Raw genomic sequence first — 18,860 nt, forward strand, 5'->3', positions numbered from 1 at the left:
AAGAAAGGTGTTAGAGGAGCATTGCCAGTAACACCAAAAGGCGTACTGTGACGGCTGGCAGGAAAGGTTTTGTTGAGGTGACAGCTTCAGCAAGGCCCAGCGCCTGTAGAGACCCAGAAAAGGTGACTTTGGTTACAGGATGGACTGTGCTGGTGCTGGATCTACTCTGGAACCAAGGCTGCTGATCCGGCCCTAGGGGAGCAAACCGGGGCTGTCTGGACGCAAGGCAGCAGCCGTGCTCGCCGTACCCTCCGCCCGCGCCACCGCCTTCACAGGAGGGCTCGGGAGAGCTGCGGACCAGCGACCCCAGGGCCCGGGGACGGGCTCCCGGCTCGGCAGCGCGGGGCCTGGAGTCCCGAGGCCGCGGCGCCTTCCCGGCCCCACACGCCACTCCCGGTGCCGGCCGCGCCCGCCTCCGCGCACGCGCGGGGGGGAGAGGGGGGAGCGCGCACGCGACATCCGGGCACCCCGCCCCCTCCGCCGGGGGCCAACGGGGCCGCGCCGGCGCGCGCGCGCTCCCGGGCCTCGGCCCCGCCCCCCGCGCTCGCTGGCGCTGGCGCTGGCGCTGGCCCTGGCACGCGCGCGCGCGGCCGGCGGGGGCGCGGCCGGAGCGGGGCCGCGCCGGGAGCCCCGCGGGCGGCGAGGCCGGGCCGGGAGGGGCGGAGCGAAGCGAAGCAAAGAGAAGAGAAGCGGACCGAGCGCGGCGGCGGCGGTCGGAGAACGGCGGGGGGAAAGCGCCGGGCGCAGCGCAGGCTCCTGTGCCTGCTTGTCTGCCTGCGGAGCGACGGGGACGGGTGAGCCGCCGCTGCCGTCCGCGACTGGCGGGGAGAGCCGGGCCCTGCGTCCCGCCCGGGGCCGCGCCCGCTGCCCGGCAGCCGGGCGGTAAACAAATGGCGGCCCGGCGGGGGCCCGAGCGCCCGGGGGCCCCTCCCCGCCGCCGCCCCTGACATGTCGCGGCCGGAGGGGGCCGCGGGGGGCTCGATGTGCGGCTCCGCCGGCGTCGCCTCCTCCTCACCCGTCCCCCGTACCCCGCGGGGCCCGGAGCCGGGTGTGTGCTGGCCGTGCCGGGCCGTGTAGGGTGGCCGCTGCCGCTGGGCCCACGGGTGGCGGCGGAGCGAGCTATGCCGCGGCCGCTTCCTCTGACCCCGCCGTGCTGCCGGCGCTGTCGGGGTGTCGCGATAGCACGTGGGAAAGGGCATAGGGCCGGGGTCTGCCTGATGCTGTGAGACCGCAGTCGGAGAGTCGCCTTTCTGCGTGAAAGGAGGGGGAAGAGAACAAATAATCCAGAGGTATTGCTGAAATCCTTCTCTAATCCCCCGCGTTTGTGTTATTTCGAGTAGATGGGCTCAGACCGTGCAAGAGGTGGTGTTTTCTCTCTTCTCTCAGTCCCGTTTTTTAATGGCAGTTTTTTGACGTGCGGTGGAGCCTTTGTTTCCCTCCTCGATGAAGGTAACGGGGGTTGTGTGGCTGTACTCCTGTAACCCCACGGTCGGCAGTCAGAAGCGGACAGGGAGATGACAGCAGCTCGTTGAACGGCTCGCTTGTTGGAACAGTTGTGTGGCCTCACTTCCAAAAGTTCTAGTGTCGCTGTTGTTCGCAGCAGGTCTTCAGAATTCTTAAGGGAAATAACCCCTGGGCTGGAGAGGTGGCTGTCTTTTGTTCTGTAAAGCTGTGCTCGGATTTGGCTGAGGAGCTTTTCATAATCCTTGTTTCCCTTTCGGTGATTATGTTGTTAATATGCCAGATAAGTGTTTGTTAGCATACTGGTCCAAACCCAGTGCCCGTGAAGTAACAGCCTCACCTTGTTTGTGCTAGCACTTAAGGCAAGATATCTCCTCGGCTTTCTCTAGAATTGGTGTGGAATGCTCGATGGTTAAGTCCCTCACCTGGCCACCTGCTGCCTTCTGCTTCAGGTTGAGTGATACACCTTAACTTGTGCTGTGATTTGGAAGGTTAAGGTTCATGCATCCCGTTTGAGAAGGATGTCAGTTATTTATGGCCTTCCCCTCTGCACCCCTCTCGCAGAAGTACAAAAAAATACTAGAAGAACTTCGTTGATAAGCAAGTCGAGTACCTGGAATACTGAAAAATGCACTGGCAGCTTTACTCTGTCTTCCACTCTGTGTGCATGTAAACATCTATGTGGAATTTCTCCATAATGGTCAAGTTTCATTGAGAGAAGAAACAGATTAGAGAGTGAATTGGGATTGTACTGCAATCTGAAACTTTTTGTGGGGTCTCTTCTCCCATTTGCTTCCAAATTTAGAAGGTGTTAGAGAACAGGAGAATCCCAGCAGAATAGGCAAAGGCTGTGCAAAAGCAATGGTTTTACTCTGCTGCCTGAACATTCTTTTGCACTAAGTTCTGCATTTAGTCAGTTAGCTTCTTAAATTTGGGTTATATTTCCCTTGCCTCCTACTTTGCCGTGAGAAGTCTAATGGGCAAAATAACAAGCAATATCTGGTTGGAAAGTTTCTGGACAAGATCTCTGCATGCTTTTGAACAGCCAGGTTTTTATGCTGTAAAGAGTGTCTACAACAGAGGATGTCGTGTACAACGTTGTGAATAAGAGAGCATGTGGTTATTAGTCTTCAAATGAGTTCCTGTGGCTGCTGCAGATTTCAGCTGTGTAAGAAAATCAAAACCCTGTTTTGCTTTCAGTCCAGTTGAACTAAGAGAGCAATATTTCCCTCATATCGATAGACCTATTTCTTTGGTGGGCTCTGTCTAAAAGGACGAAAATGCTGTCTGCCTCTGGCAATGAGATGCAGTGGAATAAAGATGGGAGCAGGGAATCATGTATAGTCATCATTGTACTGGTGACAATTTCCCTTCAGTTTCCTTATCTGCTTAAAAAGAATAATGTATCTATTGGTGAGATAGATTGTAGAAGGGGTGGTAAGTATTCCTGAACAGGCCACAAAGAAACGAATATTTACATTATTGATGGTTACAGAGAAATCTGTGTAAGCTGTCCTAAGTGGCAGGACACTGTCTAGACTCAGTACTGAATGAAAGAAAAGACTGAAAAGTCTTGTAGCATAAACTGGTCTGAAACAGGCCAAGAGGGTTAAAATGGCAGAGGAGCTCTAGATTCTGACTTACTTTGCAAGCTACTGTTTTTAATAGTTTCTGATGTGACACTTGGTGTCTTTTCATATTTTTATAGTAATCTGTTAATGCTGTTTGAAGCTTCGGGACCCTGCAAACCCCTACAGTCAGTAGGGGTTGAGCATCCAGTTGAGTAGACTGTGCTGTTTCTTACCAAATGTCCAACACAGCTCTTAATGTGAAATTATGATGAAAAAATGATAGGTCTAAATTTAAGGCTTGAGAATGAGAGGCCTGGTGAAGTAAGTTTCTGAGTGGTGTACTTAAAGCTGTTCATGTAAAACTTTAGGTAGTGGCTCAGGCTGATTGTGATACCTGGTTCAGACTTAATACAGAGGTCCTGGAAGGTGTGTGGTGTTTTGATGAAGTTCAGGCTTTTATTTGTTTGTTTAGAAACATCTCTAGTACGAACTCTAGTTTTCCAAAAGTCCTGTTTGACAGAGAAATTTGTTGGTGTGACAGATTCATTGCAAATAGAATCTTTATAGGAGTGTGCTTTATTGGCAAAGCTTTAATACTCTTACAAAACCTTGTTTTGTCTGAGTCACTGTTGTAACCAGATAAGGAATGTGTTTGGATAGGATCATTCAGCTGGAGTCCTTGGGCAAAAAGAAATAACATCAAGCCTGTTGACATTTGGAAAAGGAGGTCTAAATGATATTAGAGATAACAAATCAATGAATAATGGTATGTCCTAAAACCCTGTACAAACATGTAGTGAAGATGCTCGTGTTTTCCAGTCCTCCATTCATATTGGAAACATATTGAAGGAGCTGGTATAACATGCTCGCTATGAGTTATATTCCCAGCTTTCTGTCATCAACTGTTTGAGATAGGTGAGGTTTTGTTTAGACAATAGTTTTATTTAAAACTGGTTGTGGGGGGTTTTTTTGGTGGTTTTTTTTTGGTGGTTTTTTTTTGTTGTTGTTGTTTTTTTGGGGTTGTTTTTGTTTGTTTGTTTTTTACTGTTTTGTTGGTTTTAAAGCCAAGCAGCTTGGAAGGTGGAAAAGCCTGACAGTTGCTGCGAAAAGTGTCTTTCATTTGATAAGATAGGGAGATGCCTGAAAATAGAATAGATTGAAGTTGTTAAAACTGTCTTATAATATCTTTTATTTTTTTGTTTTACTTCAAATTGTTCAAAATATTTTGAGACAAACTCGCATCATTTCTACTTCAGTGTAATCTGATAAGGTATTCTTGTGGGTATGTCTGTTAAAATTTTTTTTGTGTGCTGTCTATTTTGCTGCTTATTAGTCAAGCCATTGTCTGCTAACAAGGATATCTTTTTAACAGAAAAAATAACTTGATATGGACAGAATACATGACATTGCACTTCAGTGCAGGATGTTGGAGAGAAGTTGCTTTCATAGTCTATTTACATTAAAGTAGTTTTCTCATTTTGCTAAGGGACCTGGATGAACTTGTGTAGTAAGACCTGAAACAGTATGTTAATGAGATGTTTGGCCTGATTTCTGTAACTACGCAGAGGTCAGGAATTCTTCGGCAGCAGCATGTATGAATTAAAATATTACATAAGAAGGATTTATTTTTGGTTTCTTTTGGGTGGTTAAAACTACCTACTGTAATACAGAATGTATTATTTTTTCCAGTAGTTCTGTTTCTGGTTACTGAGAAATGGCTTATTTTTTTTCCTGCTTTTCTGAAGGATTTGTGAGCTGGTATTGGGAAAAGAATATCTTGTTCTTTTGGGCATATCACCTTGGTTTCACCCTCTTAAGTTTTAGTGGTAATCCTTGGGCATGAAGGAATGGAAGAAGCATCTTGTTACAGTAAAAAGCTTTTTAATAGTAAGCAACTGCTTAATAAGTTCCCATGTATGAAGACTGAAGATGGACAAATTTTAACTAGACTAAAATGCAGTTTGTAAAAGAATCAAACTTTATTTCTTTTAGTTCTTCAGCTGTTGCAATCTTTCATACCAGTTTGGTGTTTTTTTTCCCTGAAGTGGTCAGAGCAGTGGATTAAGTGCAGTAGGTCAGAATAATAACTTTTAATAATCTGTTGCAACCTTAAATATAATTAGGTTACCATCCAGTGTGACTAACAGCAATGAGCTAAAATGACAGAACTTAGGTTGTACTTGGGAAGTCTGTTAAAAGCTTGTTTATATTCCCATAAAAGCTACAAAAAAATTCAGTGTTTGTAGCCCCAGACAGTGTAAGACATGACCTTTTTAGGGGATTGTACATACAGAAAGTAATGTCTGCACCCTAAATGAAACCTTACTTCTGATCTCATTTCTTGCAGAATCTGCAGCAATCAAGGAGTCACACTGTGTTCAAGTTCAGAAGTGCTTTACACATGAACTCTACTGGTTCTCTAGCTGATTCTGCCCTCTCACCGTCTCAACAGGTAGAGTGCTTTTGTGCCTGAGCCATGCAGCAAGTGCAGCTGGTCCTCGTGTGGGTGTCCTGTGTCCCTGTGTCTGCGTGTGCCCAGACGCCACTGAGGTCTTTGGGTTTCTTCTCTGGGGAATCTGTCAAGGAAGCAAGAATGCATGGCAGATGTGTCACAAAAGTACTCAAAAGAAAAGCCTAGTGGTTTTGCTTTTGATTTTTAGCACTCTTTTAACTGGGCTTAACTGGGATAGAAGAATGTGTTCTGTTACTTCATCAGAGCTTCTATTCTAAAATGTAACAAAGCTAGACACATAGGGCATCAGTGGAGGGTCCACCAGTCAAAGCAGTATTTTGCTTTGGTTCTTTTCCCCTTGAGTGCTATTTTCTTTTTCTTTTTTTTGGCTGCAGCGATTTGGGAGGAAATAATTTCACTGTATTCTCTGAATGGTAGGAAGATGGTTTGCCACTAGGAAGATAGGATATTTGGGGCAGGGGCAGACATGGAAACGTCTTCCTTATAAGGTTGGCATAAAAAAGATTGCAACTCCCTGTAATTCTAGTGCTCATTATTTCTGCTGTAGTTAAAGATTTCTCTTTTTTTTTTTTTTTTTGGTCTGGTTTGTTTGTGAGGAGGATAGATAACTTGGATTTATGTTTTAAAAAAGCAGCTAGTATATATTCCTTTGGTGCTAGACCACTGATAAAACTAGAATCTTTCCAGAAATATGTGTCCCCTGAGTTTTTTTTTTCTTGCAGTAAAAAGCCATATTTTAGTGTAATCTTTTTCTGACTCTTTTTTAGACTGTAGATCATGATGGTAGTGGTTGAAGTAGCATCCTGCTTACATGGTACGCTTTAGTAATTGGAGCTCTTTTCATGTGTTCAATGCTTAACGATAAATTAATGTAGACTCATTCTAGTATGTGCAGTCACTACCAGCCAGGGAAGATCCTCTCACCTTTGTTGTGGATGAATTTATGTTTGAGAATGCACTGAACACTCATCCATCCAACTATTTAGAATATAGTTTTAGCTTCTCTGGTCTGTCTTGTTGTAACAGAAATCAGGGTTGTCCTGATGAACTTAGGGTTGAGGGGTGGTAATTAGTATCGTGTAAGATTGAGGATTTAAGTTTGGCATCTGAAAGAGAAGGTCCTGACAGAAACTTGGGTAAAATATGGAAGACTGAGAAATACAGCTGTCTCTTCTGATGCCTTGGGTGGCTACTTAGAACAGAGGCTAGACAAAGTTAGACAGTGAAGTGAGTATTTATTAAAGGTCTTTAACAGATACACCTTGGGCAGTGCAGGAGCCTTGCAGAGGCTACACCCAAGATGGATGATGGTCGTAAATTTTTTTGGCAGATATAAGTTTGGTCTATTTACATATCAGGGTTAATTGTCCAATTACAGCTTCAGGTAATGAAGTCACATTCCCCCAGTTTGTTCCCCCCAAATCAACTTTGGTTTATACTTTTCAGGGCCTGAGGCTGTGATGGTGACTTTAGTTCTCAGGCCTGGAAGAATTGTTTTGTCTGACCAAACTGTAATGAGAGCTTACTAGCACTCTATGTGAAGTTCAGAGTTATACACTAATCCAGTACAGGATCTGAAAAATATAAAAGCTAAAAACTTAAGGCATCACTTCTGCAGTGTCCAAAACAAAAGGGAATATTTTAGTATGGTTTGCATGTATTTGCTTGTGGGTGGATTTGGATGCTCCTGGGAGTTTAAACCTGTAGTACAGCTTGTGTGTCTCTAGTCTTCTTCTTCTTGAAGCAGTAATTTAGGAACCTGTTGGTCTGTTCAGTTGAATTTTATAGAAGTGTCTTTATAGGTTTGATGAATAAAAGGTGACTGTGTAATGGATGGCTCCAATAGCAGTAATGGTTGCTGTGATTTCCTGTCTTATTGGCCCCAAAGAATTCATATAGGAGAGTAAGCAAGCAGGCTTTGTTTGGGTTTGATAATACTAAGGTACAGTTTTTGTGGTATAGAAAAAAATGAGAGCTCACACTTGCAACTGAAGCACTGTGTGTGTCTGAAACCCTTATTATGCTATTTTAATGTTTGTGTTACAACAGCAACTGGAAATCACGTGGCTGTAGCAGCTGGAATTTTAATCCTTTTAATTATGACAGATTTTCAAAGCATGTTCTGGCTGATTTAGTCAGCTGACTGTATAGTATGTACAATAACATCAAGTGATGGCACAAATTCTGAGAGCAGTGGTCACCTCACTGGAACGGGATGTATTTTTAGGTTTCTCTGCTAGTAACAGTCAAGTGTACGTACTTCGGCACCCTGAGCTGGAGGAACTGAAGCTGGTTGCTGACACTACACTATCAGAAAAGAACAGCTGTTTCTTCTTGCTGTAGTTATTGTTGTGACACTCTCTTCTGACCATATCGTGACAAGGAACACAGTGGGATATATTATTGATACATGTAATATTATTGATACGTTGTAAATATTATTGATACATGTTTTACCGACAGGTTTTTTTCTTTATGTCAGCAATGGCATTCTTTGTTAGCCTTTTCAGTTTGCTGTATTACAGGAAATAAAAGGACTTGTTACCTCCAGCGAGAATTTTCTTTATCTCCCCTTTACCCAACAGGTTTTTTTCTTTACAAAGCAATATTTGGGAAGAGGGTGGTTCTTGTTCTCAGTATAGTATACTAATGATATATTGATTGTGGTTCTTTAATGGGAAATTATTCATATGTGAATGCTCTTAATCTATGAATGAAAGAGGTGCTAAGTTCTGTGGTTTACAAAGTTAGCTCACAAAACAGAGTGAGTCATGGCCATTTGCTGATTATTCAGTGTGCTAATTCTTGAGGTCTTATCTATTTATTTTACCAGTTTGATAGGGTCATTTATTTTTTTTCCTTTGCACTTAGTTTGCAATTTAAGAATTGAATTATATCAGAAGCCTAAAGTAGTTCAAGCAGTCCAGCAACTCATGACTGCCCAAAACAGCTGTTGAGTTTGAAGCTCAAGTATTAAAATTAAAAATGCATAAAAGGGCATTAATATATTTAAAGAGACTTTGTAGTAATTTATAAATAAAACGTAACATTCTGACTAAATTGAAATTTTTTAGCAGGTGGTGAGGAGTTAAGGCTTGTAAGCAGAATGCAGAATTTTAGTGAATATTTTGCTGATGGTCTCCTGGTGTCTGAAGATATTTTAAATTATATGTATAGAAAATGAGCCAAAGGAATTGAATTTTAAGATAAATGGCAACTAATATCAACTTTCTTCATGACCAGTAAAATTCTTATTTATAGAAACTGAGAAAATAAGTTACTTCAGTTATTTAATTGATGTTGAGCATAATTGTTTCTTGATAAAACCAACCTGAAGCATCTGTAGTAGAACAAATTAGCATCTAGCTATTGATAAGGCTTGGGATTTTAGTGTCAGCTTTAGCTTTCACACACTTTGTTAGTGATATTTGATGTTTTCACCAGATTGTTTCCTCCGTACTTTGAAAGGTCATTTGCTTATATGAAATAATTAAGTTTTGATGAATATTAGCTTATGAGTGAAAGGAGTTCAGGAGCCTGAGAAAAGCCAGTATCATTGTGCAACTCAGGTTTCACAATCTGACTTGTAAAGACCAAGATAGTGTGCTGGGGAGGAGGATGTTTTACTGTCTTAATAGAATGTTCTGTGTAAGCTCAGGCTATTTAAAGATATTATTTAATGATGGTTGACTAATTTAGGGTATGTCTCCAGAAACGGTGCAGGCAAGTGCAAGCTCAGTTTGACTGTTCTGAGCTGCTGCAGGTGGGCCAGCTTTGGCCTAGAAGCAGTATAGTAGTGCTGGCTTAGCAGTGTGTGCTATATTTCCAACATAATTGATACGTGTCCCCTTTCTGGGTTAAGTGAAGGTGGCTCATCCGCCTTGCCCAAAATCAGTAAAATTTTAGCCCAGATTGCTGTCATGTGACACATCTTGACATCCTCTGATGTTGAGGTGAAATTCCTACTGAAGTCCAAGTGTCGCAATGGCTATGGAATGGGCTCCAGGCAGCCATGAGGGTCTGGAATGGACGTGTGTCTCCACCCACTCTACGTGCCTGGGTTGCGCCCAGCGCGGAGCTGTGTGGCAGCAGCACCCAGGGCAGCCCAGGCCTACCCCTCGCTGCTGTGGAGGAGCACGCCTGCTCCTGTGGGAGTCCTATGAGTCTTGACAGCACCACCCCCCAGGCAACTGTCAGCTTTTCCACCCAGTGGGAAAGGGCATTGGCAGCTCATGACATGAGTGCCCTCTTTTCCCCTGGGGTACTGTCAAGTGGATGGTGAAGCCACTGGGTAGGGTGAGAGCATCCATAACTCCAACAGTGAGGCAGAGGTCATCTCAGGTACCCTCACAGGCAGGTGTGACCTGTGCAGCTGAGCCCAGTTAGCAACACACTGTCCCATCTTAAGAGAGCCATAGGTAGTCCTGCCCTGAACACAGCTGCCTGCTGCTCTTCAAGTGGCTCACTTCTGGCCAGCTTGAAGTGAGCAGGCTGTTGCTTTATGGGAGCAGGACTCTGTTCAGATAGATGAAGCAGGGGCTGGGCTCTCTAAAGGCCCTGGTATTATAAACTAGCAATTGTCTTTTTCAGTGCTATTTCCATTTTGTCTTATGCACTTTAAAGTACACACAGTACCTGAGAGCTTCCTTTTGATCTCTGTTCACCTGTTGACTTGAGGAGAAGTAGATTGGTTTCAGTATTGATGGCAATTTCTGAGATTTTCATTGGTCTAGCAACAAGCCACGGTATTTGGCAAGAATTACTCAGAGAGGGCTTTGCTGGAAGAACTAAAATTATCATCAGAGAAGTCAAATAATTTTTTCATTCTTTACTGAACATGTTTAGTCTCTTGTAGTAGATGCTATCTGACTTAATTTGCAAGTCAAAAGCAGGTTGTGTGCCAGAGAGGTTTGCAAAAATGTTGAACAAGTCAGTCACTGAGTCCAGTGACTGATACACTTGACAATTTATTCAAAACTTACTGTTACTCAGTATATAAATGCTAAGGTGTGGTGGGGGCAATTCAGCTGTGTTTTGCCTGCTAAGTGTAGCACATATGCTTTTTGTTAAAAGTGTTCAGGAGAGTGGGTGGCTAAAATATTTAAGTTATCCAAATTACGAGGCATGGGGGTATGAGGACTGATTGCTACTTAAAGTTGGCATGAATTTCAAAGCATTACAAAAGAATACAAGTGAGTGAAGTGACACATAGATTTCTATTTAAATGCTTTCAGTTATTTAAAGTGGAGTGTCTAAAAGGCACTTTTGTTTCCTTTTACCTTCAGTTTGAAAAGAACCAGTTTTCTTGTTATAGTTTACAGTAATTTTAATTTAAGAAGGTTTAATGCATTAAACCTGAAGTGTTTAGTCTAAAGACAATGCATGAGAGCACTTGGTAGCAGAATAAGGAACGATTTTTATTAATCTTAAATTCTTTGAGTGTTTTATTTCTCAAAAAAATTTGCTAGAGAGGGAAGAATTAGGAAAAGATGGAGCTGAGCAATATATTTTTGAAGCAGTATTTTTGAGATCTGGCTCTGTGCAAGTCATTCACTGATACCTCTGAACTTTAATCCCTGGTATCACTTCTGAAAGGGAGTTTGTAGAGCATAGGGGGGAGCTTGGTAACTTGTGTGGGCCTGTACTCCAGCTAGAGAGCAGTTCCAGACTTTCTCAAAGTATGATACAAAGACACAAAGTTTGCTCTTCTTTTTTTTTTTATTTATTTTATTTATTTTTCCATGCCACAACAAAGAATCAAATTTTTTATTGGTGTCAATGTGTAGTTATAGATTGCACCATGGACGTATACGTATTCTGATTTTTATTGCTGTTTGGCCTCGTTATGCAGAGTTGTTGATATCCTTACACTTTGAATTGCTGGTATTGTGACCAGGGTGGTCATAGAATGCATTAAAAAATTAACTTCTGTGGGTTGAAGTGGACATATAGTTAGGACCATGTTGGCAACTAATGTTTTATGTAAATGCTTTCAGTGAAATAAAAGGAGTTATTTAATATGTAGTGTAATTATGTAGTATTATTGCTACCCTTGTAGAACAACTACTGTAAAAAATAAAGGGAGGGGCTACAGGCTATAGATGAAGAAAAAGAGTGAAGAGGTGGTGTAAAGAACTGCAGTCTGTCAGAAGCAGGGAGTGGGGAGAGAATGGGACATGGCACGGAATTGAGATGCTCGCTGAAGGCTGCAGAATGCCTTAAACAGAACTTCAAGAAGAGGTGTCAGCAGTATAGGTGGTAGTAGGCAGCCTGGGGCACAGGTTGCCTCTGTTTAATTTAGAGAATTGGACAGGAGGATGAATCTGGTTTCCTTTATTTTTGTCTCTGTACTCTGTGTAATTGTATCATTTATAATTTTAGGTAGTTGGCTATATAGTCAAAGGTCATGCTTTGTTTTTCATGGAATGACCTATTTGCAATGGGCAGGGGAAAAGGGCTATTCCACATAAAGGATTATACAACATTTTTATTAAAGTTGCATATGTTAGATCTGGTAGATGAATGCATAGACTATGTTCTGGGCTCTGATACAAATGTGTAGTTTTAATTTTCAGCTGATCTTTTAAGCACCATTTCTTTGAAATGTTACATACTTGTTTTCTTAAAATGTCTACTGATCAAGCATGCAAAACTGCAAATAGTAGCTAGTCAATATTAACAATATTGGGTAATATTTTAAGCTGTTGTCTCCTTTCTCTTTACTCAGAATTGGATTTACAGTCATGGAGGAACATCAGCAACACTTACACTGTGTGAACTGTGTCAGCCGTCGTTGTATGACCAGACCAGAGCCGGGCATTTCCTGTGATTTGATTGGCTGCCCCTTGGTTTGTGGAGCAGTTTTTCACTCATGTAAAGCTGAGGAACATCGCATGTTATGTCCACTTGAAAGAGTGCCTTGTTTGAATAGTGGCTTTGGATGTCCCTTCATAGTAGCCCGAAATAAAATTGCTGATCATCTAGAAGTATGTCCTGCAAGTGTGGTATGTTGTACCATGGAGTGGAATAGATGGCCAGTCAGTTATGCTGACCGCAAATCTTACGAAAACCTGAGTAAAGATGTTGATGAAGTGGAGCAGCTAGATATGGCTTTAGCTCTTCAAGACCAGCGCATGTTATTAGAATCACTTAAAGTAGCAACTATGATGTCAAAAGCAGGTGATCAAATACCAGAATCCAGAGAGCAAACCCCTGTCAAATCAAGTGCCCCCAATACAGTGCATACCAATGGTTTGATGCCTGTAGATGAAGAGTCCTATGGTGCGCTTTATCAAGCTACTGTAGAAACTACGAGGAGTTTAGCTGCTGCTCTGGATATCCTGAACACTGCTACAAGGGACATTGGTATGTTAAGTTCAAACCTCTGCATTTCACCACATGAAATGAAGGAAGATCCCAAGATTAAAGAACAAGCTTCTAGTGGCATTATTCAGGATAAAACGTCTGACTCTGAAAATCCAGATGAAGATAATGTAGGAGCTGTTGGGGGAATGAACTTGGATAGCCTGAGTCAAAATTCACAAATGGAGCAAAATGGTTCTTGTGATGTTGTTTATGATGTTGTGCAAAACCATGACTTAAATCTAAACCTCAGTAACTCCTCACTTTTGTGTAATGGCTTTCATGTAGAAAATGAATGTTCAAAGGTGTTGGACCACAGTGAAGATCTTGGTATATCTAATTCACAGCCGTCCAGTGTAGCAAATGGTGAATGTACTGCATCTCATGATGATGATGAAGCATTACAGTCTTGTAGCTCCTGCCCTGTAACAGCACAAGTTGAAGTAATACCAGCTGATCACTTAGTTAATGGCAGTGCTAATCATGTGCTACTTCCCCATAATGCTAATGAAGAAGAAATGTTAGAGAGACAAGTGGAGCAAGAAAGATTGAGAAACATAGATGCATTTTCACTTTTACGGCATCGATCGTACAGATTCCTTGTTAACCATTATTGGTCAACACCAAAAGAAGACAAAGCTGTTGATACATCAGATTTGGAGATAACAGAAGATCCTATGGGTCTTCAGGGAATTGATCTAATCACTGCAGCTCTGTTGTTCTGCCTAGGAGATTCTCCCGGAGGTAGGGGGATATCAGAAAGTCGCGCTGTCGATGTGTATCATGTTGACTTTGGGACCCAAACGTTTTCTCTCCCATCTGCTATATTGGCCACAAATACAATGGTGGGGGAAATAGCTTCAGCTTCTGCATGTGATCATGCCAACCCACAGCTCTCAAATCCAAGTCCATTCCAGACCCTTGGATTGGATTTGGTATTGGAATATGTGGCTAGATACCAAACAAAACAGCGTTCAATGTTTACATTTGTTTGTGGACAGTTGTTTAGAAGGAATGAATTTTCGTCGCATTTTAAGAATGTGCATGGAGACATTCATGCTGGCCTTAATGGCTGGATGGAGCAGAGGTGTCCTTTGGCATATTATGGGTGTACGTATTCTCAACGAAGGTTTTGCCCTTCAACACAAGGGGCAAAAATTATTCATGACCGCCACTTACGGTCGTTTGGAGTGCAGCCTTGTATATCCACAGTATTAGTAGAACCAGCAAAAAGCTGCTTAATTGGACTACACAATGACCATCTGAGTAGTCTACCTTTTGAGGTGCTGCAGCACATTGCTAGTTTTCTAGATGGCTTTAGTTTATGTCAGCTTTCAAGAGTGTCACGTTTAATGAGAGATGTGTGTGGAAGCTTGCTTCAAGCACGTGGAATGGTGATACTGCTTTGGGAAAAGAGAAGGTGCCCAGAAGGAAGTTCTTGGCAGGTAAAAGAAAAGGTAAGTTACTTTTTTTTTTATTATTTTGAAGGTGAAATGGAAAGTATTACATTGGTCCTGTTTCTGCTTTTTCTCTTAATAATGTCTGTTACTACTGGATTTTGGTATAGTAGCCTTTCAAGAAAGAGGTTGTTGTATAGAAAAAGTGAAAATTGCTGCAGGTTGTCTCTGTCTTCTCCACACTTGGAGAAGTGGAAATAGAGTCTGTCTAGTTTTTGCTGGATGTAAGTAAATTATCTTCTGTTTCTTCCAATATTTTAAAATGTTAAAAGATTACTCCATTATTTGCTTTAATATCAATATTCTAAAGAAGTGGGAAGACTGCCTACCAAGTTTGCTTTCCTTGCCTGTGTAGTGTTTACAGCAATTTTTTTTTCAAACCTGTTGAGATCATATCTGTTGCTTTGGTACTGAATGCCTTAAATATTGAAATAATTTAAAACCTTTGGATAAGCTTTGTGTAATACAGTTTTTACCATTCTCCCCACCCCAAACTGCAGAGTATTTGCAGCACTCATATGGAGCTGCCAAAGTTGATAAGAAACAAACTGTTGTGTCTGGTCTTAAAATACTTTGTCATTTAACTTCTGGTTCTATCTATTTTGTGGACACAAAAAATACTACCTCTGTTTCTTCCCAGTGTTCAGAATTGTCTTGGAGTCTGAATCAGCCTGGGACTAACAGTACTAAATTCTGTATAGTGTATTTTTGTCACGTTGATTTTTAGTATGAGTTATTGACAACATTACCTGGAAGTTTTATAGCACAAGCATGTAATTTTCTGCTCTGAGTTCAGGCATCTTAAAACGTTGTGAGCCTAAGTGCAGCTTATTTTCTAGGTCTGGCGCTTCAGTACAGCCTTCTGTACTGTGAATGAGTGGAAGTTTGCTGACATAGTGAGCATGGCTGACCACTTGAAGAAGTGTAGCTACAACGCCGTGGAGAGAAGAGAGGAGGCTGTGCCGCTGCCGTGTATGTGTGTGACGCGGGAGCTCACCAAGGAGGGACGGTCACTGCGCTCTGTTCTCAAACCAGTACTTTAAGTATTGCAGCCACTCCAATTGCACATACACTCAAGCACCTGATATAACCTCGGTAATATTACGAGACACTTTATTAATGTACTAAAGATACTTTCTAGCTAAATCTACTCTGTCACTGTGTATATAAGGTTTGAAGTGACATTTATTTTTTATAAACTGTTTAGCTGGAAAGTAATGAAAGTTGCCTTAATGTTTGAAAAATTCGGAACTTGCTGGACAGGGTAGTTTTATCTAACTTATATAATTTAAGAACAAAAATCCTAAGGTGTGTTTTCTGATTCACTGGTGCCCATGTAGCTGTTGACTGATAACATTTCAAAAATGGCCTCTAAATGGTATCCACATTTGGATAGGAAACACTGAACTGTAGTGAGAGGAAAGTCCTGTCCAAATCCTGTACCTTCTGTATCTGGTCTTTTTTTTTTTAAAGAAATTATAATCCAAATATTTGAAAGATAAAGAAGAATTCAAAACTTTATAATAGATGTCTCAAACACAGCATTTTAAGCACATCTTTTCTCATGAAATCAGTGTTCTGCTGCTCTTCCTATTTAACAGGTGATCTAGGATCAGCTTTTTTTTAAAAAAAAAAAAGGTTTTTTAGGAATGATCTAAGTGAACTCAAATTTACAGCAGCTTAATTTTTAGTACAACTTTGTTTTGACATGTCAACAATTGCTGTTTTTCTTCTGAACTCTTAACAGTTGTTTTACTTCTGGGAGCAAAACTTTTAGAGCTAAAACCATGGAATACTAGTTTCTACTCTCACACCTACAATTATATCAATGTCAAATGTTCAGAAAAATTTTCCTTGTCCTGCAGTTGGCTGAGGGTTAAGTTGCTTGAGCAGTCAGAAGTTCAAAGTATGTGATGAACAGTTATGAATTTATAGTGCAGCTAATGAAAGGGCTTTACTTGTTCTGTGGTATTGTGAGATGTATTGTCTCCTTCTCTGTTAATTTGTCTATAAAAATGCTGCTTTTAAAGGAGCATTTTAAATTACTGGTATGTACAGCAAATGTATCATCTTCATAAGATGAGACATAATTTGTTAATTGCATAAGGCATATCAGAAATATTATGTTAAACCACATTTGTGAAACCAATAACTCCAATTTGCTTCCAGTCTTCCATAAGAAAAGATCTTACAAAGAGTTTGTGAACAGAGAATACATGCTGTGAAAAATGGCCTGGTACAGCAAAACTTTAATAACTTGAACTGACTTTCCAACTTGTTTGTATTACTCTTGGTGTTTCTAGCCTGTTGCACTTAGCAACTGTGCCACAAAGCTAAAACAGAAACAGACCAGAGCTTGGAACAATGAAATACTGTTCGTATTTCCATTATTGGAAAAAAAAGAGATTAGTAAGGAGGAGATGTTTACAAAGATGGCTAAATTTATTACTTGTAATTTCTGTACCAGACACTTGTTTATGGCTAGTCTGGCTGCAGTTCATAGCTTTGGTATCTGTACATTTCCCATTCTGAATTCAGTCCAGCTAAACATTCACTGCCTTTTTTCTATTCAGAGTGCTACAGGTGCCCAGAAAAAAAAATAAACAAAACTAGTTCTTCAGTGCCATGAGTTGAAATTATAAGAACTCAAATAGAGGCTTTGCCTGGATCTTCAAACTGCATGTTCTCATTCCAAAACTTCTCTTCTTTCTTGTGTGAAGAGAGGAAAGGAGTAAACCCTCTACGGAAGTTGGCAACATTTGCAGTAATTCTTAGCTGTTACCACAGTTCTCTGGAAAGGAGGATCTAGATTCAAGTACAGATCTGACTATAGCAACTGGGTTTTAGGTAGGAATCTTACACCTCCAGCCTGGTTCTTTGAGCACATTGAAATGCTCATTACCCACAAATTCTTCAGTACAAGGCAGGAGACAGACTTTCATCAGTTCTTGTCTTTTTGCTCTAATGGCTCCTTGCTGCTGCTCTCCAGTGTTTAAAAGTAGTTGTGTGATTGGGAGGATCCTGAAAGTTGAGGAGATAATGCTCGTATTTATGGCAGAATCTACTTTAAAACATCTGTCTTGGGTTACTGGTATTTTTTAGTGAACAATGTGGTGGTTTTGGTACTCTGCATTCTTTCTAACTCCCCAGAACCCTGATAAGTATGGTAGGCAGGCACATGTCTTGGTGCTTATGGAAAAGAGGATGTTCAGTTAGAGGACCTGGTGTTAGAACCTCGCTTGTAGCACAGTGCAGAACTGCATCTAAAGTATCATCAGTTGTTGATCTATTAAAATGAACTTTTAAAGTACTCTTCTTAAGAAATAACACTATTTCTCAGTACATGCACTTTTTATTTTCAAATGTAGATACAGGCTTTTTTGTTAAATTAGTTTATTTTTTATGAGAATCCAGAGCTATTAAAATAACAATGTTGTAAACAACATCTCTGCCTTGTAAACTGCTCCAAATGCAGGAATACAGTATACTTAGGATTAAACTTTTTTTTTTTTTTTTTTTTTTTTTTTTTTTTTTTTTTTTTTTTAACACTGCTATGCAGTTTGTAAAGCATCCATGGTGTATAGTCAGTCTATCAAAATGTGACTTGTTCACATTTGCCCTTGAATTTTAAAAATGTCATATCCCTTTCCTGGTACATGTTCCGTACATGATACATAGACAGCTGTTCCAGTCTTTCTTTTACTTGATACCACATTGCTACTTTGTTTAAAATATTATGTTTTCAATCATTATGCAATATTTTTTTCAATGTCTGTTGAAATCCTAATAAAACTTTTGGAATTTCTCTTTTAGTATGATTGTATTTTCTTTAAAGTTTGTCCCCAGCCTTTGGGTGTTCAAGCATGGTGCTCAGAGTCTGCCTATAGGATTCCAGTAAGTAGTCCACATATAGTTATATATGGGAAACTATTTACAAACATTCAAACATTGCATAATTTGGAAGTAATTAATATTTATACACATTTCAGAATGAAGACTGGTCATTCACTTTCAGATTACCTACTAATTTCTATTGCTTTGGTCTATTATGCAATATAGATTCCCTTCCATAATTAAAGATTTGAGTACAAAACATTGAAGACACATATTGTAGTTTGTAGGTTTGTTCTAATTGATTTTTCTGAATAATAAATTAGAAAGATTATCTGATCAACATGATATGCTGCAGGTTTGCAAAGAACAGTTTCAGTGTGTTGTTTCATGATTAAAGCTTTCTGTAGAAAGTTGTTGGTTAGAGTAGTACAGAAACAAAAATTTAGGGTGTTCAGATAATGTTGTATTTCAGACTGCTTATGGAATGGCAAAATATAAAACACGATTAAAATAGAAGACTGCTCAGAAATTGACATTTTGCCCTGACATTTGCTGTTACTGGCATATTAATAGTCTTTACAAATAAAAATGGTACCCATACTTCACTAGGTTCAACCTTAAAAACATTTGACTATTTCACTTTTTAGACAGACCACATTTTGGTTTTCTCTCTCCATAACTGCATTAGATATTCTGCTGTGT

The 18,860-nt window shown here is 40.8% G+C and overlaps 1 protein-coding gene across 3 annotated transcripts; it reads left to right on the forward strand.

Annotated features, from left to right (window-relative positions):
- Window positions 1-619: 619 nt before the first annotated feature.
- On the forward strand, window positions 620-17,858 carry FBXO30 (F-box protein 30). 3 transcript variants are annotated; one of them, XM_066178898.1, is made up of 4 exons: window positions 620-794; window positions 5,380-5,484; window positions 12,233-14,324; window positions 15,164-17,858. In XM_066178898.1, the coding sequence occupies exons 3-4, from the start codon at window positions 12,249-12,251 to the stop codon at window positions 15,365-15,367; spliced, it is 2,280 nt and encodes a 759-aa protein (XP_066034995.1). In that variant the 5' UTR covers window positions 620-794; window positions 5,380-5,484; window positions 12,233-12,248; the 3' UTR covers window positions 15,368-17,858. The 3 variants fall into 3 exon arrangements, with proteins under 3 accessions (XP_066034995.1, XP_066034997.1, XP_066034996.1); XM_066178899.1 differs by lacking the exon at window positions 620-794 and adding an exon at window positions 1,173-1,289; XM_066178900.1 differs by lacking the exon at window positions 5,380-5,484.
- Window positions 17,859-18,860: the final 1,002 nt, after the last annotated feature.

Source organism: Chamaea fasciata, unplaced genomic scaffold (assembly GCF_029207755.1).
Source record: "Chamaea fasciata isolate MVZ Bird 193981 ecotype frontalis unplaced genomic scaffold, bChaFas1.0.hap1 SCAF_3, whole genome shotgun sequence".
NCBI lineage: Eukaryota > Metazoa > Chordata > Aves > Passeriformes > Sylviidae > Chamaea > Chamaea fasciata.

What these genes read in the sequence shown, in the direction of transcription:
- FBXO30 (XM_066178898.1), top strand. Translation starts at nt 12,249, where the DNA reads ATGGAGGAACATCAGCAACACTTACACTGTGTGAACTGTGTCAGCCGT. An exon ending in CTTGGCAGGTAAAAGAAAAG is followed by an intron (nt 14,325 to 15,163) that starts GTAAGTTACTTT and finishes CTTATTTTCTAG; the next exon opens with GTCTGGCGCTTCAGTACAGC.